The 24,643-nt window shown below is 38.9% G+C and overlaps 3 protein-coding genes and 1 non-coding gene across 4 annotated transcripts in view; 3 read left to right on the top strand and 1 right to left on the bottom strand.

Annotated features, from left to right (window-relative positions):
* Positions 1-6,660, bottom strand: part of LOC131470390 (potassium voltage-gated channel subfamily H member 6-like) — a 31,298-nt gene extending 24,638 nt beyond the window's left edge. Inside the window, exons 1-3 of the mRNA XM_058646179.1 lie at positions 6,488-6,660; positions 5,300-5,530; positions 157-321 (exon numbers count right to left, since the gene is read on the bottom strand). Of these exons, the coding sequence (XP_058502162.1) occupies positions 157-321; positions 5,300-5,530; positions 6,488-6,563 (472 nt within the window). The 5' untranslated portion in view covers positions 6,564-6,660. The remainder of the gene's footprint in view (positions 1-156; positions 322-5,299; positions 5,531-6,487) is intronic.
* A 1,367-nt stretch (positions 6,661-8,027) lies between these two features.
* Positions 8,028-12,906, top strand: pdca (phosducin a). The gene is made up of 6 exons (XM_058638594.1): positions 8,028-8,178; positions 9,844-9,904; positions 10,011-10,147; positions 10,815-11,034; positions 11,121-11,233; positions 11,879-12,906. Exons 2-6 carry the CDS (start codon positions 9,856-9,858, stop codon positions 12,065-12,067), a joined length of 708 nt encoding a protein of 235 aa, XP_058494577.1. The 5' UTR covers positions 8,028-8,178; positions 9,844-9,855; the 3' UTR covers positions 12,068-12,906.
* On the top strand, positions 9,533-9,604 carry trnag-ucc (transfer RNA glycine (anticodon UCC)). Its single transcript has one exon. It is a non-coding gene; the product is annotated as a tRNA-Gly (tRNA).
* Positions 12,907-13,446: 540 nt separating the features above from the next.
* Positions 13,447-24,078, top strand: LOC131469429 (kinesin-associated protein 3-like). Its single transcript, XM_058644346.1, has 20 exons — positions 13,447-13,617; positions 15,365-15,496; positions 15,883-16,040; positions 16,948-17,009; positions 17,233-17,374; positions 17,683-17,782; positions 17,995-18,119; positions 18,242-18,340; positions 18,795-18,973; positions 19,075-19,237; positions 19,375-19,475; positions 19,596-19,704; positions 20,046-20,158; positions 20,726-20,891; positions 21,085-21,210; positions 21,815-21,913; positions 22,213-22,298; positions 22,398-22,554; positions 22,982-23,066; positions 23,225-24,078. The coding sequence occupies exons 1-20, from the start codon at positions 13,589-13,591 to the stop codon at positions 23,325-23,327; spliced, it is 2,334 nt and encodes a 777-aa protein (XP_058500329.1). The 5' UTR covers positions 13,447-13,588; the 3' UTR covers positions 23,328-24,078.
* Positions 24,079-24,643: the final 565 nt, after the last annotated feature.

The raw sequence follows: 24,643 nt of genomic DNA on the forward strand, positions 1-24,643 counted from the left end.
TGGAAGACATTGACACTACAATTATGACCTTTTTTCCTCCCATGTGGCACAAGCATCAGCACATGGATTCAGATCAGACTCAGGCCTCAGTCATAGGAGGAAATAAATCATAAGCATGTATGACATCATTCATGCCTCATGTACATGTGAACATACCCACACACAGCCAGGGAATGTGCAGCACTCTGTTGAGCTCTCTGGCCGGAGAGCTGCTGACCGGTCTGGGGTCAGAGGGCAGCTCAAAGTTGAGAATGAACATGATGACTCTGCCCACTTCGTTCTTCACCGGGACCACGTCAATCTCACAGTTGAAACACTCTCCTGCAGGAACAGAGACACAGAGACAGAGAGAGGAAGTACTGAGTATGATCAGCCTGTTCTGAATATGTCCACTAGATGGCGACGCCAGGATGAAAAACAAAACAAAAACACTGCGCTAAAGTGTAGAGCCAACTCATATCAGCCACAGACTGTAGTCTTCACCTTTTCACCTCATAATACTGTGTGTGTGAGCATGTGTACATGTTTTTCTGTCTTCGTGGGGACATTTTGACTTTTTGCATGTTTAAGGTTAGAGGCTACAAAAGGCAATATGTCTATGAGGTTTCCTCACAGAGATGGAAAAAATACGTTATTAAATATGTTTTTCTATCCTCCTGGGGACCAGCATACAAGCCCGTCTTTGTGGGGACATTTTAACCTTGTGGGGACATTTTTTCTGGTCCATGGTTTGGGTAAGGGACTAAGAAAGGCATTATGTCTATGAGGTTTCCTCACAGAGATGGAAAAAATACTTTGTGTGTGTGTGTGTTTATATGTGTTTTTCTATCCTCGCGGGGACCAGCGTACAGGCCTATCTTTATAAGGACATTTTGTCTAGTCGCATAGTTAGGGTTAGGGTAAGGGGCTAAGAAAGGCATTATGTCGATGAGGTTTCCTCACAGAGATAGAAAAACAAGTTTGTGTGTGTGTGCGTGTGTGGCAGCACAGCAGAACAGATGGTCTTTCACTTTGATATCATTATAAAGCTAGAATCATTTATAATGTAACTATGATAATCCATGCTGGCTCCAACCCTAACACTGACGCCCACTCTGTCACACACATACACACACACACAAACTTGTTTTTATATCTTAGTGAGGACACATCATAGACATAATGCATTCCCTAGCCCAGGGATCTAAATCCCAAATAACCTGTGGGTTTCAAGTGAAAACAAGTTAATTTCACAATAAAAGTGTCTTTGAAAAATGTAAAGTTCTCAATAAAAACATTGTGTGCGATGCAAAATCAATCCATTACTTCAAAACCATATGGAAGTAAGTCATTATAACTTTATATTAAGTGGTGGGCCGCATGACATTTATTGGAGGGCCACATATGGGCTGCGGGTCGTGAGTTTGAGACCTCTGCCCCAGCCTCTTACCCTAACCTTAACCATCACAACTAAGTGCTAACCTACACACACCCAGAATGTTCAGTGTGTGTGTGTTCTTGTATTTGCTGCCTTTTCTAAACACCGACCTTGTCAGGACCAGTTGTCCTCATGGAGACCAGAACCAGGTCCTTATGAGGCAGAACCTCATTGCTGAGGAACTGGTTAGGTTTAGGGCTAGGATTTGAATTGTGGTTAAGGTTTTATTTAGGCTGAAAATGGAAGTCAATACAGAGTTCTTTGGGGATAACTGTGAACCTGTGTGTGTGTGTGTGTTCATGGGAGCGTTGGTGGGGGGTGACTAATCTTTTGGTGCGTCCCATTAATCTCTAATCCGCTAGTTAATCATTTCTTTTGGCTGATGTGGTGTTTACTCTCTAATGAAAAGTATGATCCTGTTTCTCTCATTGTCCCTAAAGTAGAGCACTGACCTTCACTTCGACCTCCACACACACACACACGCGCGCGCACACACAAACACACACACACACACTCCTCCAGTTTCGTTCTTCATTCTGGGAATGGGAAAATGTGGTTTCCAGCCGAGGACATGAGGATGAACAAATCTTGCCACAAATGGCTAAAATAATAAGATCTACAGATCCTGCAGTCAGTGCTATCTTGAGAATATGTTTGTGGCTTAATTTCTCCGTTAAACTGAATTTTGTGTCACTTTCCAAAAACCACTTACTCCCCCACACCAAAGTCCATAGAGAAAACCACCAATTTTATTCAACAGCACGCAGGAGCTCCTGTCCCACTGCTGCCTCCGTAAGTGAATTCAGATGTGTTATTTTGTGACTTGTGTGTTTAAATTACGTTGCTCTGATGTGATACAAAGTTACCGTAAGAGATGGCAAAAGGTCAGCAGTGCCTGTGTCTCCCGCAAGGTAAAAACACTGATTTTCAAATGTAGGATATTATGATATGATCTAACCGCAGAAGAACATTTGGTTGTTTTTAAAGGTCTTCTGCATTTCTGTGCGCTGTTGTGACCTGGTTACTCTAGCAGGTCAAAGCTCAGGTTTCACAGAAGGTCAAATCGGTAAGTATCGTTCTCCTGAGACAGAAACTTCTGGTGTCAAAAAAACAAGATAAAACTGTATATAAGTATACAAACTGAACAAGTTTGCTACAAGTAAACTAAGCTCCTGAGCAGGGAATGAAAGTGTCTTGTTAATTCAGGAAAAACAGCACAGAAAATTATATTTTAAGAAACAATTTTTAATTTTCTGTTTGCCCACACTGTTTGTAAGGGGGGCAGAAGATCTCATTTTGTAATTATTTATGTTATTATTATTATTATTATTTATTATATTATTTATAATATTATGTATATTATTTTTAGATGAAATTAATATGCTGCTCCAGAATACAACAGTAGTTGGCTACATATTGACATTTTTTGACAGACTGCTTGGAGAAAGAAAGTCTTTCATGTCAGATATTAAGTTCCTGAGATTGATGCTGCAGCCATTAGGTGAAACCAAAGAAAGAAAAATCAATATACTCCCAACACTTAATATCTGATGCCTCTCATAACTCCTCCATGTTGACCTCTGCAGAGTAATTAATGCAGGGAAAGAAGCTGTGACGGTCGCTGTTAATCCCTTTACAATCACCATGTTTTCACTCCGTCTTGTGATCTATTGTGTGTGGTTTTTCTTCCATAACATAATATACGAAGAAAAAAAAGCATTTTACAATCACATTTACACTTTGAAAGTTTTTAGCTGCATTAGTTTTTCCATGATAACAAAGTCACTGTCTTTTGTTGGTTACCAGGGCCACCGCTAACAGTTATTTTAATAATGAAATAATCTGTTGATAATTTCTTTCTATTAATTAATTCGTTTTTTGGTCTATAAAATGTTGAACAATTTTGCTCTGTGTTTTTCACACCTCAAAATGATGATTTTTCGACCCAAAATTATTCTGTTTTAATGATTTGTTTGTTATATGGAGCAAAGAAAAACTGTTCAAAAAAAATGTTCAAGCTGAAAAATCAGGGAGCTTGTTTTACTTATATTCATTTAACAATGTATTTAGTGGTCAATTAACAATCAATCTAGTTAATGGTCTCAGACTCAAATGAACTTGGGGACAATTAGCGTCTAAGTCAGTCAGGAGGGGACAGGTCAAGTAAAAAAATTTTTAAAAATTGGTAGAAAATTTTTATTTGTGACTATATTTGACAGAATTTTAGGATTGGTTTTAAAAAGTGTTTTTTTTATTGAGTTCACAATAAAGAAAACACATTTAAAATGCAAAATGAATCAATAAATAACAAAAACAAGACAGAAATAACTTCTTCTCTAGACCTATTGGTTACAATGTTACTAATGACCATTTGTAATAAAAAATATTCCTTAAATCCTGCCAGGATGTTAAGTCGGTTGCTGTTAACTTAAATTTAAACTGAAATTTAAAATTAAACTTAATGAAGTTCAAAACTATAGGGAATCGTTATCTGTGAGTTTCGGTATCCGTGGGTCAAAATCACTGGATCAGATATCGGAAAATGTGAATAAAACTTAGTGAAAATCATTTTAGCAAGTCATGTTTGGTGCTGTTTATTTCTTCTTTTCGGGAGAACAATTTTGTCACACAGTTGGAGAATTATGTTTTTGAAATGACTCAGCACAAATCATCCTCAGCACTCCATACGTTCATAAATGGTCTAAAAATGGTATTGTCGTTCCTGTTTAAAACCAAAATGAACCCTTATTCTTCAATTTTCACACAAACCAAAAAATAAACATTATTTCAGACTGATATTTGAATATTTGACCTATTTGATGATATTTCTGCCCACAGCGTCCAGCCCCTCTCTCTCTCTCTCTCTGATTTCAGAAATATTTTTAGACGCAGTCAGTGGGTCTGAAGGAAACTAATATGGGCGACAGACTCACGGTAAAAGTAGAAGTGCTGTTTCAGCAGCGACCTGCGTTCAATATTACCGACATTTTACTGACTGACCTCCTCGTCTTCAGGCAAAAAACAATAAATATGAGAGCATATAAAACAATAACAATAACAGCAGCATAGAAGCAGCTGAAATTACAAATTAAATATTAATAGACAACGAGAGACCTGCTGTGAATCTATATAACAACAGTATATGTGTGTAGGATTATTGTGCTGGGGTTAGGTACAAAGCAACAATTATTTTCATAATGGAGTAATGGTGTGATCCATAAAATGTGAAAAAATATTGATCAGTGTTTATCAAACATAGTCTTGTTTTGTCAACAAAGTAAAAATGATTACATTTTAATGATTTCTTTGTTAAAGAGCAAAGAAACCAGAAAATATCCACATTTAAGAAGCTGAAAAATCTGAAAACTTTTGTTTTATCCTGGTTTTAGTTGCTATTGCACTGGTTTCATTATTATTTATTTATCTTGGGATTTTCTATTTTATTTATCTTTTTTTTTCTTTTAGTTTCAGATTCAAGTTAATTTTCATGTTGTCATTTTTATTCTTATCTTCTTTGCATATTGACATTTTAATATCTGTTCATATATTTAATATCTCAATTTTGGTTTGCTATTCATCTGCAAAGTGCTTTATAAATAAAGTTGGATTGGATTGGGGGTTTTATTGAAGCGTCTAAATGTCAGTTTTTAATGATTAATTGAGAAAATGGTAAATCGGAAGCTGTTACTTTTGGATAGAGAATTTTTCTTTTTATTCGTCTTTAAAAGATAATTTTTTCCCCCTATATAAAAGAACAGGATGATAAAAGTACTTAAAGTTCCTCTTTGTAAAGGGGCTGTGTGACAGCTCTCATGTACACATGTATGACATGGTGAATATCACCACACTTTGTGAATCAGGTTGGATCATATCGTACCGCACCTTCTTTGGTGTAGAGGCATATCTCCACCTTCCTCTCCTCTGCCCCCAGCAGAGCTTTGGCCATCTGGGCCACGGCCGGTCTGTGGGTGTGAGGTCCGTACAGGAAGCTGCAGGTGCAGGACTTCTGCATCACCTCGGCACGCGTGTAACCACACATCCCGCAGAAGGCGTCGTTACAGAATATGATGGCACAGTTCTCCACCTGTGCATTGGCGATGATGAACTTTCGATCTGTAGAGGAAAGAGAGTAGAGAACTCTTATCTTGACCAAGTCCAGACTGGTTTCCATGATGATATTAACTTACACAGTCTTGTATAAAGTACCTTAAAAGTGATACTTGAGTAAAAATACAAGTTTCTTACCAGAAAATGACAGAAAAATCAGCTCATCAAGACTGGAAAAGCTCTGTATAAATACAGACTATAATACCAACTCTTCTTCTTCTAAAATTTTGTTTGGTAGATTCAAGATAGTTAGAGGAAATGTAGTGGAGTAAAAAGTAAAAGTTGCTAGAAATACAAATAACAAAGTATAGTACAGATACCTTCAAGCCTAAACTAAATGTCTAATCCAAATTTAACCCTAAAAAAAAAAAATCGAAAAAATTCTACAAAATCAAATCCTTTTGTTGTGAGGACCAGTCCAAAAATGTCCTCACAAAGACACCATAGCTGTTCTTCTCATGACTCTGCATAGAGCTCAGTCTTATCTTTAACCTTAACCTTAACCTTAACCCTAACCACGAGTCCTTAGTCTACCATAGTCCTAAACTTTAACTAGTTCCTCACAAATGAGGTTCTGCCTCATTAGGACCAGGTTTTGGTCAGGTCTCCATGAGGACTCCGTGGTCCTGTCAAGGTCAAGTGTTTATGCCAGAAAAAAGGTCCTAAAGAGGCAACAAATACAAGATCACACACACAAACACTTTTTTTTTAATGTAGAGCGAAAAGTAAAATCCAATTAAGTCTTATCTTACGTTTACTTATCTTATCTTAAACTGTCTAACCAAACCTCCCTGTGACTTGAATAATTATTAGTTTTATTATTATTTTGGCTATAAAGATATAAATTGAACAAATCATTTTAGTGATTTGATCTTTTATGTCTCTATTTCTTATTTCTAATTTCTATTTCTTAAAAACTGCTTAATTGCAAGTGGTGAAGTCCAAAATATTATTCATACTCACTTTGTCCCTCAAACTTGCGGATGATGGTGTCCACAAAAGTGTTCTGTGGCGCCACATGGCCCCGTCTCACCGGCATGGTTCTGGTTCTGGTTCTGGTCCGGACCCGGTTACAAAGCTCTGTCACTGCTCTCTCTCCCACACGGTTTTATCCTCTCAAACATGTGAAATGATGGAGTTTGGGTTTGTCTCACCTCATCCTCTCCTCCTCCTCCTCCTCCTCCTCCTCCTCCACCTCCTCCTCCTCCTCCTCCCTCCATCCTGTCAGCACAGACACGCCCCCACCACTCTGCAAGATACATAGAGCAGTAAATACCACGGTAACATAAATGAGGCGTGAAATCACCAAAACATATTGCTTATAAGTGAGTAGCATTTAAGAAGGTCACTTTGTAAACAAAGCATTTATTGCACGGAGGGGGAAATTATTGAGAATCCAGTGAAGGACAGTGGAGGAAAAAGGGTCATATGTGACTTTTTGTATACAACTGGATACTTTGTATCAAAAAGCATAAATTATTAGTCACTTTAACCAGATTTACAGCAATATTTGAAAACTTAAAAATACATTAAATGTCATCTATAATCACCTCATATCCAACACATTTAATAGCAGTAGAAACAATATCTGAATAAGTAGTATACAATATGTATGTATTGTATGACTGTAGTTTCTGTGTTCAGTCACAGAGTGACACCTACTGGATCAATGTTGTAACGACTGTATGTGACATTATTGGTTAAGTTTAGGGGGGAAAAATACGGATGGAAACCAAAAATCTACATCTGCTTAAGTCTATAAGAATATCTTCACGCCTATATCTCAAACATTAGAGTTTGGTTGTATTTTTCAGCACCAAAATTCCATAGAGAAAATCATAATTTTTATCTTATGAGGACACATGGAGCTTCTGGTGTACTGCTGCCTTGTTTGGGGAGTTTGTGTTGCCTGAATACATCTGAACAGAACATTTTGAATAACACCAATGTCAAAAAATTGTGTGTGACACGTTTGAACTCACAGACGGAGGCGCTAGTGGATCAACCACTCCTTAGAGGTTTGAATGTAAAAATCGCTGATTTTCTCTATGGGATTTGGTGCAGGGAGTGAGCGTTTTATAAAGGTGGTTCAAACTTACTGATTCCTCACTGAGTGAAGAAGAAGAAGAAGAAGAAGTTTTCCTGTCCAAACCTTAAAAAACACCCATAGTGGTCATGAGACGTTCAACATTATGGATGAAACACTGCAAATCAGACAGATATTTCACATACTTTATACTTTCATCTTCAATATTTTGGGTTGTTTTTATGTTGTTTCTTGTATTTTATTGACATTTGCATTTTGAAAACATCTTCTTCCTCTTGTTTTTTCTTGTGTCTCCACCGTCATCGCTCCATATCACTAAGCTCCTTGGTATTATGACTAATCATATTAGACGCCATATTATCGTCACAGTGATGATGAGGATGACAGTGAAGATAAGGCTTATAATCCCTCATCTCTCTCTCTCTCTCCTGTCCCCACTGTTTTCTAATCTGGTGTGTGTGTATACGCCGGCACTGACGGAGAATAACAAATAGATGCAAGAGAGAAAAAGGTCAAGCAAAAGAAATAAGCTGCAAGAAACTGATCAAACTCAGAACTAACAATTCTCACTCAGCACACACACAGGTAACAGTTGTGGTGGATTTTGGTAAGTACCATGCAAGTAACTCTAGGTTTCCTTTTGTATTTTTATTTTTTTTGTATTAATTCTGTATTACATTTATAGCTGTGGTGTATTCCCCTGCAGTTGTATAATGTATTTTAATATTTTCTACCTTCTTGTAGCTGTCTACATCTCATATTTATACAAAAACATGTATGTAATTGTGTGATGTTGTCGATAATTCTTGCCTTCATTTACACTTTATCTGAAGATTTTCTTTGAATTTGTCTTAATGAATGAATTAAGTTCATCATTTCCTGAAAAGAAATTCACATAATTGTATCATATATAGTTACATACTGAGATGTTCCCAGGCATGTGCACACGTCAGACTGCTGATGATAATCTCTGCATAATCTGATAGGTAAATTTAAAGCTGGCTCATATTAAGTGGATGTGACAAGTGTGAGACAAACTGCAGGGACGTTGTGAATTATTCAGTATATCATGTTGCTCAAATGGGAGATCTTAAGAAAAAAACAACACTTTAACCATAAACTGTTGTTCAGGTGTTTTTTCTTGCATGTGGATTTAAAGATGTAGTAGTCAGGGTCACTGGAAAAACTGTTGATCGTTCAAATAAAATATAAATAGAGAGCACAGCTTTATGTCTGAAATGAAGAAGTTTCTTCAGAACTTCAGAACTGAAGAAGTTCTATATCTGAACAAACTGATGAAAACTTCTCCAGAAATGAAGAAGCTCTTTCAGAACTAGAAACTTCTTCAGTTCTGAAGAAACTGAAGAAGTTTTGAGGAAACTTCTTCTTGAACTGTAGAAGCTTTTTCAGAAATGGAGAAGTTCTGAAGAGGTTTATTCAGTTCTGAAGAAACTGAAAAAGCTTCTTGAACTGGACAAGTTTCTTGAATTGAAGAAGTTTCATACATTGAAGATGTTTCTTGAATTGAAGAAGTTTCTTGAACGGAAGAAGCTTCTTGAACTGAAGAAGTTTCTTGAACTGAAGAAGCTTCTTGAACTGGAGAAGTTTCTTGAATTGAAGAAGCTTCTTGAATTGAAGAGGTTCCTTGAACGGAAGAAGCTTTTTCAGAAATGAAGAAGCTTGGAGGAAACTTCTTCCTATCTGCAGACTGACGAAGCTTCTGAGAAAAATGAGAAAACCTCTTCAGCTCTGAGGAAACTGAAAATGCTTCTGAAGAAACCTAAACTTATGTCCTATTCTTCAAGTCCCAATGCTACTGATTCCGATGCTAGTGTGTTTTGGAAAGTCTTCTGTCAAAGTCCAGCATTTCCAAAACTTGTAATGCCTAGATGATGTGCAGAAGTCTAGTTCTCTCTCTGGCTACATGCAGACTACTATGTTTTCAGTTAAGGGGTATACAGGCGTTGGTGGTATAGTGGTTAGCATAGCTGCCTTCCAAGCAGTTGACCCGGGTTCGATTCCCGGCCAACGCAGTGTTTTTGGGATGGCAGTAGCTGTATTAATGGATGAAAGCAGCTGTGAGTGGGTTGTCAAGACTAAAAAAGAGCTACATAAATACAGACCATTTACCATAGTTGTGTCATGACCAATAAAAACCACAGTTTCCAGAAGTCTCAATACCTTTCAAACAAAAATGGAGTCATGAACAAATCACCTTGCTTTTATCAGGTACTCTACAGGTTACTCTTTTTGTGTTTTCTGTTAACTGCAGGTTTTTCGTAAGATGTCTAGCTCTCTACAGGAAGAAGAGGAATTGCCCGCCAATTACACAGGTGCGACACATAAGTAATTTGTATTTTGTTGTAAGTCAGTATGACAGAGAATTATATGTCTTGATGTTTTCATTTAAGTTTTTGTTCTGCACGTGGGTGCTTACAGGTCCCAAAGGTGTAATTAATGACTGGCGGAGGTTTAAGTTGGACACTGTGGATCAGGCTCTCCCTCAAAACAAGAGGGAGCTGCTGAGACAGATGTCCATTCCCCGAGAAGAGGACAAGGAGAGACACAACAGAAAGGTACCTCATGACGAGACTGGCACCATTTTTGTCGCAGTGGCTCTCAGTTGAGTGTCAACCAAACCCATGACAAATTTGTATGGACCTTTTCTGGGTATGTGGATGATGTAAGGTTTGGTGGTTACCAATTCACAGATGTTTAATGGAAGTTTGGGTAAACACATATTAAATATACTACCCATAAATAAGTGTGAAACTGCTTTAAAATAAAACAGTTTTTTAGGTTTTCTTTTAAAGTTTTTTATAGGATGTTCTTTAGGCCAGTGATTCCCAAACACTGGGTCGGGACCCACAGATGGGTCGTAGGAGATGTGTTTGGGGTCCCCAAACAAATTTGTAGAATTTTCCCAAACTTTTTCATTAAAATCTGTGTGTATATGCTTCAAATAACATGCAAAAATATAGTTGTGAAAAATTAATTTATCCAAAAATCACTGTTTAACAATTTGAAATGGAATTGATGAAGAAATTTCTTCAGAACTGAAGAAGCTCTTTCAAGACTAGAAACTTCTTCAGTCCTGAAGAATTGAAATGACATTAGGTGTTTTTCATACAGAGCCAAGGTCGCAGACAGTCATAAGACGCCGAAAAACACACGGCAACAATCTAAAAAAAATGTCTCGAATGTCACGTTGTACTTAGCAGTACCTCTTTGCCTCACCTGCAGATGAGCGCTCAGGAGTACGAGCTGATCCGAGAGGAGGACGAACGCAGCCTGAAACGCTACAGGAAGCAATGCATGCAGGAAATGCACGAGCGCCTCAGCTTCGGCCCGACGTTTGACACCGTCAATGAGCTGGAGAGCGGGGAGGCCTTTCTGGAAGTGATCGAGAAGGAACATCAGCTGACCCTGGTGGTCGTCCATGTTTACGAGCAAGATGTCAAAGGTCTTAGTTTATTTACTTTAACATAGTATACCAGAAAATATTCATGTGTTATCAAGACTTATGACTCATGTTCTCTCCTTTGCCAGGCTGTGAACAGTTGAACTCATGTCTGGACTGCCTGGCGTTGGAGTACTCCAGTATTAAATTCTGTCGCATTGATGCCGTGGCAACGGGTGCTGCTGAGCGCTTCTCCTCTGAGGTTAGGTTTCCCAAACACTGGGTCGGGACTAGGGATGGGAATCGGTATCGGTCAGTATTGGTATTGGTCTGATACTGGTCATAATCAATGGATCGGACAGATCAAAATGTAAAATCTGATACAATCATAAAATCAAATATATATTTAAATATATAAATATATATGTATATATATATATATATATACATAGTATGACAGATATATATATATATATATTGCATGCTTCACCATGCATAGACTATAACAATGTAAATAACAATCAGCATTTTAGCTGAGTCATGTGAGAACAATATATGACCAATTTATGGAATTTCAGGAAAACATTTAGAAGAATTTATTGGCACATATTGAATATACAACCTATAAATAAGTGTATAACTGCTTTAAAATAAAACAGTTTTTAGTTTTTACTTGATTCCCAAACACTGGGTCGGGATCCATAGATGGGTGGCAGGAGATTTTTTTTAGGGGCCTCAAAAAAATTTGGAGAATTTTCCCAAACTTTTAGTAAATAATTAGATGTATCATGCATAAAATGAAGTTGAAGGTCATTTAACAAAGATCTCAAATTCTAAATTACATTAGGTGTTACAGATATGGCCAGATATTTAATCTGTGTTCCTGTTCCTGTTCCTGCCCTCTCAGGTTCTCCCTGCGCTGCTGGTGTACAAGGCAGGCGAGCTACTGGGAAACTTCCTGGCTGTCACCAAAAACTTCCAAGAAGAGTTCTTTGCCACCGATGTGGAGGCTTTTCTTAACGAATATGGCCTCTTACCCGAGAAGGACTGCACTGCCTGTGCCGACGAGGACGATGAGGAAGGCGACGTGGAATAGAGGGAGGAGCAAAAATGGGTGATTGGTGAAGGGGGGAAGAGTAAAGGGAGGAGGAAACAGGAAAAGGAGGTATAAAGTGATGTGAGTAAAAGAAAGGAGGAAGTGGAGTGAGACAGTCAGATATTGTTGCAGTAATTCACATGAGTAAAAGAAAGCTGGCTACATTATTAGGTACACCTCTTCTACTGGAAGTTCCAAAGTTCAAACTAAGGAGAAGAGGAAAGGTGATTTAAGTGACCTTGACCGTGGCATGAGTGTTGAATATTTCAGAAACTGTTGATCTGCTAGGTTTTTCATTCAGAACCATCTCTGCAGTTTGCAGACAATGGCCACCAGAGGTCACAGGGGAATACAAGGTATTGGTTGGAAACTATAAAAAAAGACAACGTTAATAAAATAAACCACAAATAAATCACTAACTGAACCTTGTCAAACCTGGAAGCAAATGAAGGAAAACCACGTCAGGTAAAGCTCCTTCTGCCTCCTTTTAAGGCATCATTTGTACCTAATAAAGTGGCCAGTGAATGTATACACTAACGCACAACAGTAAGCATCCACTGACACGCACCAAATTTAAGAAAGTAGGTAAATAAAGCTTAATTTATGTTGCACTTTTATGTTGCATTAAAAAATTCCTCCCATTTCCCCCCTATATAATATACAATTAAATAAAATTAAACCCTTGTTCTAGGGACGAAAAGACTGGGAAAATGTGTTTTGAGATGTAAAAAAAAAAAGATGTGATGAGGATTTGATTAATCATAGGGCAGTTCAGAGAAAGCAGGCACCACTACACCGATAAAAAACCTTCCTACACTGCAAAGAAACCCCCAAAACATTAGTATCTGGAGGTCAGGATTTAATCAAAAAGTATGTGTATTTTATCTAGAAGATTCAACTCCGTTTAATAGAAGAAAAGACAAAACAAGAAAGAGACATAACACAATATGATTAGACTATATTCAGAATGTAGTATAATAAAATACTTAAAATACATATATACACTACACAACTCAATTATAAACATTATTCCATAGTATGTTATAGTAATAAGGTGTTACATGTGCAGTTATATCATTGATCTCCAAATAAAGGTGACTTCTATCAAAGTGTACTCTGGGTCTGTGTGTATCTGTGTCACATTCCTCATTTTACCACACATTTGGCTATAAAGAAATAAAATGTTTAAAATCAAAATGTTCAATTAATAAAATAACAAGGAAATAAATTAATTATCATACAATCAATTATGTTTTCGGTTGATTTTTAGAGAAAGTATATACACGTTTATGGCTAGTATGCTGTCATAGATTGTAGTTCTACTCCGGAGCGGTAGGTGGCGGTAATGCGCAGGAGAGCGAAGAGCTCCATGTTTGTAGTCTATTGTTGTTTAGGTGGAAACAGCGAAGCCGGGGATTCGCACACGGATTTTTTATTGTCGTAATTTAGGATATTTGATCGATGTGATCGATATTTTTAGGTTTATTTTTGAAAAACGGAACAATCTTACATCTGAGGAAGATGCAGGATGACGCGCGTTACCTCAAACGGTGAGTTTAAGCTCGTGTGGTTGCACTGCATCTTTGCGATGGGTGTGTTTATGTACAGTATACTACATTGTATCGCTTCTCGTTCTAAATTGTGCGTGACATGAAAGGAAAAATATAAAGTGTATCTTTTATCTTGAATTCGGTCGCTTAGAATGACTGAGATCACGAGGCCTAAGCAGCAAATAAACCCTTTAAAAATCAACCTTTAAAAAAACAAAAACCTATGTGTAACATCGTTATTAACACCATGCCGAATTAACCACAAGACTGTGACAATATGCACAAATATCCGCCTCAAGCCTTTGCTAAACGGTAAACACGACGATATTAAAATACGCAGATTTTTAAAGGGGTTTTGGCGAGTCATTTCCTCAGTGGTGAAGGAAACTGGGGTTGTCTGGGTTACAGCTAATCTAGCTAACATTACATCCGGCTAATTAGTATCACTAGTTAGTATACAGTATAACTATCTGGTAATGTTAGCTGTAAATTGAGATTATTATTTCTATTTTATTATCTGAGCCTTAGTGGAAACACGTTAGCCATTTTGCTAGCATGTTTCTCTCTCTGGGCGTGTCTGTTTATGTGCAATATTATGGATTTCTGTGGCTGAAAAAGAAGGTTAAATGACAATTCTGTGGTATTGATGTAATGTAGTTTTGGTGATACATTACAAACAACAACGTGTAACTGTTTGTGTAGGGTTAGGGTTTACACAGATTTATTTCTTTATTTTAACCAATAAATGTATATATGCTAAAATTCAATGCTTATTTTTGCCACTTCTGTAACATCCATGAGATAATCCAGAATATCTGGAAAAAAAGACACATTTTACTCTAAATTAATTGTCAACAATTTCGATTAATTGGACTGCGTTTTGTATAACTAAACAACACAGTAAGCATTGATAACAGTGAAGTAGATATGTATAAGGTAAAACAAGTTCTCAGATTTTTCAGCTTCTTAAATGTGAATATGTTCGGGTTTACTCCTTTTACTACAATTTAATAAAATTAATTTGGTTTGTGGACATCAGTGCAATATATAAAGCATGTTTTCTTTTTGTTTTCCTCCATCTGATCAAATAGAAGTATTTAATAATAGCTAATCAATACACATCGTGTGTCTGCACTGTTTTGCACTTGTTTAAATGAAAATAAAATACATTAAAAAGGTAAAAAAAAATCAAACTTTGTTGAATAAACAATAGGATTTATTAACTATTAACAGTATTTATAAAGTTTCTGAGAAACAGAAATGTGTTCTAGGGCTGCGACGAATGATTATTTTCATTATTTCTGATCTTGTTTTTGTCCACAAACCAAAATGATTCAGTAGCTGAGACAAAGTGCTGTACATCAGAGATAAATAAATTATACAAATAAAATATAAAAATGACCTAATAATAATAAATTATATTTGTTGGCGCCTTTCACCACACTCAAGGTCATTTTACAGATTAAACAACAGCATGGAGCAAAGAAACCAGAAAATATGTGGTTTCTGCAGATTTCAGTTAGGAACTGTCATTTCCAGCAAAAACAAATGATATAGTGTTATCAATATTGGTCAAAAATGGGAATATCATGATTAAATTGCATCTGGCAGGAGGCATTTATTCCTTCTACTCATTAACTGTGGACTTCGTAAATTTAAAACTATGTGTGTGTTTTTTAAAAAAAAAAAAATCTATCTGAAAACAAGTTTCACTCACTCAAGTCTCTTTGTCTTTCACCTCCCAAAGCAAAGTGACGGTGGGCGGTCTCGATGTCCACCCCACGGAGGCGGCCCTGGTGGTCCACTACGAGGTGGAGGCATCCATACTGGCAGAGAGCGGAGGTCACATGCTGGGCGACCGAAAGGAGGGACAAAAAATGTGAGCGTCTTAAAATCTTCTTAGATTAGATAGAACTTTATTAATCCCTTGGGAGGTTCCCTCTGGGATACTAAGGCTCCAGCAGCAATACAGCACCATACAATTTAAATAATGCAAACAATGGGGAAAAAAACTAGAAAAGAAAAAGAAAAAAAAGCATCTAACTACACCAAAACCGTAAGATATATTATGTTATATTATAACAGATATGTTATTATTATTAATTGTATTCTATGTATATAATATAGTATATCATATTATATTTAATTAATATATGGTATTATAATATCATTTTACAGATATGTACATATGTATATCGACCGTAAAAAAAAACAGGAAGTGACTCATGTTTGGGTTTATGTCTCTTTTATGTGTCGCTCCTCCAGTATCCGTGTGAAAAGTCTGTCCCCCACCACAGATGTGGGAGCTCTGGCCAAGAAAGTGGTGGAGGAGTGTAAACTCATCCCTCACTCCCGTCTGCCGGAGGTGGAGCAGCTCCTCTACTACCTGCAGAACAGGAAGTCATCGCCGGTGGAGGGGAGACGTGAGTCATCATGGCACCCTGTGTTACACCGCTGCTACAGAGCAGGGCTACCCAAAATGTAGCTCGCGGGGCTAAAAAACGACCCACCGTAGAAATTATAATCTTATCTTTCTCCTCCTGGTCTCTCTCTTTTGTCTCTACTTCACCTCCCTTGTGTCCTTTCTATCCCCTTCCTGTCCTCTGTCCCCCATTTTTTCCTTTCACCCCAACCTGTCTAAGCACATGCCGTTTTTTCCTCTCCACTGATGACTAGTGTGAACTGTTGGGTTTCTCTTCTCTCTATAATGTTGTAAAGGTTTTTGCCTTACTATTATGTTCAGTGCCTTGAGATAATGTACGTTGTGGTTTGGCACAAAGATACAAATACTTTTAATTAAATTGAATTGGAAATTATATTCATCATACCGTGTGAGAGTGAATGGTTGTTTGTCTCTATCTGTGTGTGGCCCTGCGATGGACTGGCGAACTGTCCAGGGTGTACCCCGCCTATCGCCCGATGTAGCTGAGATTGGCACAGCACCCCCCGCGACCCTCTGGTAGAGGATAAAGCAGTAGATGATGATGATGATGATGATTCATCATACCATGGTCCAAAAAATAATAATTTAGGCTTTAGCTCATAGTATAACGACGGAGCTGCTGTCCTTTTTTCCTTTATTTAATTGTGTGTGTGCATTAGGGCTGCAACGATTATTTTCATAATTTAGTGCTTGTTTAGTGCAGAAAATGTAAAAAACTGAGATTTTTCAGTTTTAATTATTTCTTTGTCAAATGGAGCAAAGAAACCAGAAAATGTTCAATATTAAGAAGCCGGAAAAATCAGAAAACACTCAACACAAAATCGATTAGTAATCGATTAATATTCGTAAAATAATAAAACTTATTTTCTTTTTGTGTGTGTCATCAGTGGAGAAGAAGGAGAAGAGAAGTGTGAAACCCAGAGAGTTGACTCCGTTTGAAGGGATGGAGGTAAGAGATGGCAAGTCCAGTTTCATCTGGGATTGCGTTTTACAAATATTTAGTTGTTATTTTATTTTTCATGAACTCTCTGTGACTTTGGGTAAAGGTGTCAACTCTTTTTTGGGAGTACGTAGTTTACTAAGCCGCGGACGTCACACTGAGAATCTTCTTTTTTACTGGAACAGTTTGTTCGTCGTCACAGTGCGTTTGTGCTTACGTTTTGTCCGCGCAGTTGAACGAGGAGGCCAACATCACCAGGGTGGACGAGTATGTGGAGCTGCTCTACGAGGGAATCCCGGAGAAGATCAGAGGCTCTGCTCTCATCCTGCAGCTCGCTCGTAACCCGGCGAACCTGGAGGAGCTGCTGCACAACGGTGAGCTTTCACTCTGCTTGTGGGATGTTTTTATGGTTTCTTTTCCTCTCATGGGCATTTTTATAATCCCGTTTTTCCATCTAATGCAGCATCTAGAAAATAAAAAACAAACAAATGAACAAACAGACAAAATGCCATGGGGCAGAGACGCTCTTACAAGTTGCTCTTCCATCTTAAGCTGTGTCGGCACATTCAGTCCTTGAATTTCAGGGAATTGGTCCTGGAAAGTCCTTAAAAGGCACTTTAATTCTCTACCTCCTCGTTATTATGTACTTCTGTAGTGAACGTCTGTGTCTGTGTGTGTTTAGAGGCAGCTCTAGGTGCTCTGGCCAGAGTCCTGAGGGAGGACTGGAAACAGAGTGTGGAGCTCGCCACCATCATCATTTACATCTTCTTCTGCTTCTCTAGGTAACACACACACACACACACACACACACACACACACACACACATACACACACACACAAACACACACTTATGTCCTTTATTGATTTATTGTCCCACCGAACTGCTCCGGGACTACACCTGGTCTAAATTTAACTTACAGTGCATTATTTATACACCGTCTGTGTTTTAAACTCTCTCACAAAGTGCATCTCTGTTGTCGTCCTCTCATCCAGTTTCTCACAGTTCCACGCGGTGGTGAGTCATTATAAAATAGGAGCGCTGTGTATGAGCGTGCTGGAACATGAGCTGAAGAGACACGACATGTGGTGCGAGGAGCTGCGCAAGAAAAGCAAAGCTTATATCCTTCTGATCTGGACCCAAATTCACCCCTTTGTATTTCCCATCAATCACTTTATGTTGACTGTGACTGTGGCCTATTTTGGGATTTTTTGCGATATTCCTTAACCCCGTTGTGTGTACGTGAGTCAGCACCAGAGAATGGCACACTAAGACGAGACCAGGACAAAGCTTTGAGGAAATACCAAGGCCTGCGGGCCAAACAGGAGCAGCTACTCAGAGGTACAGCGACCTTTCAACTCTCTGACAGACCTTTGTCTGGTCTGCTTGAAACAAAGAGATGGTGTTTTTCTTTGATGTGTTGTGAATTCAGATTTTCGAAGTGTAGTGGTATGAGGTGCAGACATGTAGTCAGCTTAAGAATGTGTTAGTTAATTTATCTCACCATTAGACAAACCACTGGAAACTGACTTTTATACCCTGCTCACTCTTACACCAAAGTCCATAGAGAAAAAGGAGGTTGTGGATCTACTGCTGCCTCGTTTGATAAGTTTGTGTCAAAAACCCAAATGAAGGATTTCGAAAAACAAGTCATAAAAGAACACATTTGAACTTGGTGATGGTGTCAGCAGTGGATAAACAACTCCTGTGTGCTGTATTTAAAATCGCCAATTTTCTCTATGGAGTTTGGTGCGGTGAAATGTGCAGTGAACATGTCTTGTCTTCTCTCCGTCAGTGTCTATTTACCTGCTGTTGAACCTTGCTGAGGACACGAGGACGGAGCTGAAGATGAGGAACAAGAACATCGTTGCTCTGTTGGTCAAAGTCCTGGACCGGGACGATGAGGAGCTGCTGGTCCTGGTGGTTTCATTCCTGAAGAAGCTGTCCATCTTCTTGGAGAACAAGAACGACATGGTGAGTGGGAGAGAGAATCGCACAACTTTTGTGTTCCTCCTCCTGCTGCAGAATTAACCTTGTGTCTCATTAATTTCACCATGTGTCTGTGCGGTTTTCAGGCCGAGGTGGACACGGTGGAGCGACTGGCTCGCCTGGTTCCCTGCGACCATGAGGATCTGTTAAACGTGACTCTGCGTCTGCTCTTCAACCTCTCCTTTGACTCTGGGCTCCGAGCCAAGATGGTGGAAGTTGGACTGTTGCCTAAACTGACCGGCCTGCTGGGTAAATAAATAATATATAAATATTAATGTATTCACACCACAGTGAAACTGGCAGAGCGTTGTTTACATTAGGGCGACTTCATTCCTTGAACAGTAGCAAAACCATGTGGTTTTTTTTGTGATTCCTTTGTCGTGCAGGCGACGAGAACCACCGTCAGATCGTCATGCGCACCCTGTATCACATCAGCATGGACGACCGCTTCAAGGGCATGTTTGTTTACACTGACTGCATACCTCAGGTACTACAACAACAACAACAGCAGCAACAACAACAGCCTCTGAAATCACTTTTACACTTGAACTAGAAGTGTATCAATTGTTTGATTGTAAAAAATCGAATTATCTGTGTTTTCGTGCAGCTCATGCAAATGCTTTTTGAGTGCGGCGAGGAGGAGACTGAAACCGAGCTCATCACCATCTGCATTAACCTGGCGGCGAACAAGAAGAACGCACAACTTATATGTGAAGGTCTGGGCTGCAGCTGACACTTTCATTCATGAGTTCATCTGTTGATCGTAGCCTTGGTGAACTGATTTGTTGTTTCGGTCCATATATAAAGTCAAGACGACATCCTCAAATGTCCTTCACACTGTCCTAAAGACAAAAAAAAAAATGAAAACTGATCCATAAATGAGACAATAATCAGAACATAGTCACTTTAAAGAAGTGGGAATCGCTTGTTTGAAAAACGTTGTCGAGTTTGGGAGGAAAAAAGAACAAGTGACATCAGCAGATCATTTAATCTCTGTTATCAGTGGTGCTGAAGCCTCACATGTGTTTGTGTTATAATTGTGTGTCTCTGTCTGTAGGAAATGGACTGAGGATGCTCATGAAGAGAGCTCTGAAGACCAAGAACTGCCTGCTGATGAAGATGATCCGAAACGTCTCACAACATGACGGACAGACCAAACCGCTGTTCATAGTGAGACACAAAAAAAAAAGCCACCACAAAATGAGTGATAGTTGTGGTTCTCTCTCACTGCAAACGTGACACTTGTTAAAGTCGAAAATCTTGTTGATCGACAGCCTTTCCTGACTGGAACCTGACATCTGTGAACCGCTCCATAGTCCATAGAGAAAACTGGCGTTTTTTCAGCTCACAGTGACGTGGGAACTGTTTGTCTATCGCTGCTTCCTCTGCTAAGTTTACGCCACTGAGTTAAATCCGAACAAAGCATGTTCAAACACCAGAGTCAGAAAAATAATAATAATAATATAACTGAGTAACGGTGAGTGGAGTTTATCAACGACTTCAGTGTGCGATGATGTACATAATCGCTGATTTTCTCCATGGACTTTGGTACATCGAGTAAGTAAGCACAAAACACAAACTTCATTTTCCAGTCAGCAAATGTTATCAAATGACGAGACAAAGTGGTGAACGTGTTAACCTGACATGGATTTCATCATACGAGCCTTTTGTCAAGTGGCCAAACTGTGTCTCGTGGTGTGACGTATCTCCGTCTGCGTCTGTTCTTCTCTCCGTCAGGATTATGTCGGGGACCTGGCGGCAGAGATCCGCGCAGAGGAAGAGGAGGAGTGGGTTCTGGAGTGTCTGGGAACACTGGCCAACCTCACCATTCCTGACCTGGACTGGGAGCTGGTGTTGAAGGAGTACAACCTAGTTCCTTTCCTGAAAGACAGACTCAAACCAGGTAAGTAGTAGACGTGGAGAGTGAAAAGAAGCCTCTGCAGACGTTGATACGTCTTCACAAATATACAGGTTGCTCCTAAAGAGGGCGCTGCTGCTCAGCGAAACTTACACGTCCCTCATCATTTATAATCATCTTTGTTGGACTGTAAAAGTCCTAAAAGCCAAGTCTCCACTCACGTGTGTGTGTGTTTCAGGCTCAGCAGAGGACGACCTCATCTTAGAGGTGGTGATTATGATTGGTACGGTTTCCATGGACGACGCCTGTGCCGCCATGCTGGCCAAATCTGGAATCATCCCTGCCCTTATCGAACTACTGAATGGTAACGCACACATGCACACACACAACTTTACACAAGAGTTAAACGAATTTATTGGACACTAAACTCTAACAACAATAAACTTGTAGCCAATTGGACACGCAGACAGTGTATTTGTTGTTGTTTTATTTAAATTGTCCGTGTCTAACATAATACAACTGACCGTGCTTCCTATTTTTTGATTTAAAAACCCAAAGTTTGTGTCGCTTTGTAAACGGCACACTCCTCACACCAAAGTCCACAGAGAAAAGCGACGATTTATACGAAACAGGATGCAGCAGTTGTTGATCCACTGCTGCCTCCATCGGTAACTTCACGTGTGTTGTTTTGTGATGGTGGTGTCTTGAAAATCAGTCTGTTTTACCAATGTGACTCAGACTTCACTAATGAGGCAGCAGTACACAAGGAAGTCCTGTGTCCCGATGAGCTAAAAAAAAGGCTGATTTTCTCTATGGGCTTTGGTGCTGGAGAGTGAGCAGTCTACAAAGTGACATTAACTGTAGTTTTAGATTCTAAAATATTTAAATCTTCTAAAAGATATAAAATGTGAAATTGTACATGTACTATAACCTTCTCTCCTCATGTTTTCCCTCTGTGTAAAATGCAGCTCAACAGGAAGACGACGAGTTTGTGTGTCAGATCGTTTACGTCTTCTATCAGATGGTTTTTCACCAAGCCACGCGTGACGTCATCATCAAAGACACACGTATCCTTCCCACAATGCACTCTGTCATGGGTTGCAGAAGATATTTTTGTGAAGTGACACACATGCCAAGAAAAAAGAAGTTGTGGTTAATTTGTGAAATGCAAATCTCTCGAAAATGACTAGTTTACCTATATTATGCCGCAATCCATTCGCCTCAGAACTTGAAAATGGGAACAACATCAGCACCGAGTCTAAACTACAATTTAAGATAATTGTGTTCCCAGTGAAGAGAGAAGTTTACATGCATACCTTTTAGAGAATATCTGTCGTTTTCTTTTTCTTTAACCGCGTCTCTGCAGAGGCTCCAGCCTACCTGACAGACCTGATGCACGACAAGAACGCAGAGATCAGAAAAGTGTGCGACAACACCCTCGATATCATCGCCGTGAGTGAAGCGCACACGTTGCTGATGGAGGGACACAGCAAAATCCATCTGCAAAATCTCACAAATCTCTTCTTCTTCTTCTTCCTCCTCATCTCATAGGAGTACGACGAGGAGTGGGGGAGGAAGATCCAGTCCGAGAAGTTCCGTTTCCATAACAACCAGTGGCTGGAGATGGTGGAGAGCCGTCAGGCCGACGAGTCCGAGACGTATCTCTACGATAACGACAACGACAGGACCGATCTGTTCTACAGTGCAGGTACAACAAAACTCAGGACTGAGCGTTAATCACTTAATACAAGCTCCTGTGTGCTGTGATGTGATGTGAAATCGAGGATTTTCTCTATGGACTTTGGTTAAGGAGAGTAAGTGGTTTACAGAGCAAAACACAAGCTTCAGTTTCCAACCAGAGAAGGCGAGATAAAGTGGCAGACATATTCTTAGGATCACATTCACCTAATCTGGCATAAATTATATTATATGAGGCCTTTGCTAGGAGGCTCAGCTCTTTTTTTGTCTTGTGTGCAAGCTTTTTAGACAGATTTTAGCTTCATTTTGTCTTGGGATTTAAAATAAACAATTATCATCACGTTTGTCCCGAGTGTAGTTTTGGACAGAACCCGTTACAACTGTCTGCATTTTATCCTCTCATGTGCGTGTGCGTGTGTGTGTGTGTGTGTTTTCAGATGGAATAACTCCAGGAGACGGCTCCATCAGCCCAGACTTCTTCAGTGACCTGCATGGTCAGAATGGAGACTCATACCACACAGAGTGAGTCACCGCTGCTTTACTCCAGAAACATGATCATGCAATGAAGAAACCCTTAACTGTGTTTGTCTATCAGTTTTTAAGCAGGTAACACTAACCTTTCACCACAGTATTAAATGTAACTTCCTCCAGTCTAATCAGCCCCGACTCTGTTTTTCCAGAGATGATAAAGATGTTTTCGACATGAGCAGCTCATCACCAGGACGACCCGCCACTGCCTACGGCTTTAGACCCGACGAACAACCCCTCTATCAGTACACATAGACACAAATATCATCGTCTCCCCCCTTTACTTAGACTCCTCCTTCCCTCTATCCACAATCTGCATGTCTGACATTTCACTTGGAGAATCCCAGTGTCCTCCTGACTGAATGTGAAATCACTGGTTAAATCCACACAAAAAGAAACTACTGTAAGTTTTAGTTTTATATCATTTCTGCTGCGTTTACATCTGGCATGGGTCCCAAGGTTTAAAAACTTGCATTCTCCTTGCCAGAAAAGTGTTCCTTTTGCAACAAAACAACCAACAATAATGCAATGGTCAAGTCAGGATTATCCTGAATGTGGTTTTTGATTTTTTTTTTGCAATAAAATGCTTTTAACTCACAAAATCTACTCTAGAAACACACTAATATCACTTTGTTACACACATGTGTTTTTGCGTCATAGATAGGACAAACAAAAACATTTGTTGTGATTATTTTAACGGTGAAAAACAAGAATCATGTAAATTAAATAAATTGCGAGGTCCAGGAAAGTTTCAAGCGCCCCCTTGGATGTTGGCAAGTGCATTTTTCCCAATGAGGGAAATCAACTTATTACTTTTCCACTTGCACTGGGCCTTTTTATTTGTGCAGTTTGCTATGTTGATGTCATACTTTCAGTTGGACGTAGAAAACATTAAGTCATGTAAAAAATAAAATAAAAAATCTTATTGTGTTAAATTAATATTTATGTTTTTATACATTTATTTGTAATTTCACATCTTCTATCATCAATAAACTTGTGGACAATGCTCAAGTCTCCTGAGTCGTAAAGTGCTAGCTGTTATTGCTCAGTTTTAAGAGGGAAATACATGCAGCAACCTAGCAAAGGAGTATAGCCGCCATGTTAGCGTTAGCTTCACCACTCCTAAGGTTCTTTACAGCGGGTTAAGTAAGTTAGTTAGCATGTTGTCACTCTTGCTAAAACAGTACCAGTCTATTCTGTGTTTTAAATGAGAATTAAGTGATTATTACATGCAGAAAAAGTCGATAGTGTGAAATTAAGGGCGCTATAACACCACCTACCATTGAAAAATGAAGTTGTCTGCCAAGTTCAGGACTAATTACAGCCTCAAGTCAGACATTGTGACACTTTCTTATAGTCTTCTTCTTCATCACTAGAAAACATTAATTGTTTCATTTAAAGGAATAATTACAAATGTAATTTAACGTACAAAGATGTACCCTAAATTACATCTTTGGTGTAGTAGCACCTGAGTGGAGAATTGTACGATCTCATCTCGAACTTCTCATATTTACTAATGTAACCATAAAAAGATGGAAATATGAATAAATTAATTTAAGCATATTAGATGA

The sequence above is a fragment of the Solea solea genome, chromosome 1, assembly GCF_958295425.1.
Source record: "Solea solea chromosome 1, fSolSol10.1, whole genome shotgun sequence".
Classification (NCBI taxonomy): Eukaryota; Metazoa; Chordata; class Actinopteri; order Pleuronectiformes; family Soleidae; genus Solea; species Solea solea.

Excerpts from the sequence above, each read along its gene's own strand:
- pdca (XM_058638594.1), top strand. The coding sequence starts at position 9,856 with ATGTCTAGCTCTCTACAGGAAGAAGAGGAATTGCCCGCCAATTACACA. Across the intron at positions 10,148-10,814 it reads AGGAGAGACACAACAGAAAG|ATGAGCGCTCAGGAGTACGA; the intron begins GTACCTCATGAC and ends CCTCACCTGCAG. Across the intron at positions 11,234-11,878 it reads CTGAGCGCTTCTCCTCTGAG|GTTCTCCCTGCGCTGCTGGT; the intron begins GTTAGGTTTCCC and ends CTGCCCTCTCAG.
- LOC131469429 (XM_058644346.1), top strand. The coding sequence starts at position 13,589 with ATGCAGGATGACGCGCGTTACCTCAAACG. Across the intron at positions 13,618-15,364 it reads GACGCGCGTTACCTCAAACG|CAAAGTGACGGTGGGCGGTC; the intron begins GTGAGTTTAAGC and ends CACCTCCCAAAG. Across the intron at positions 20,159-20,725 it reads AGACCAAACCGCTGTTCATA|GATTATGTCGGGGACCTGGC; the intron begins GTGAGACACAAA and ends TCTCTCCGTCAG.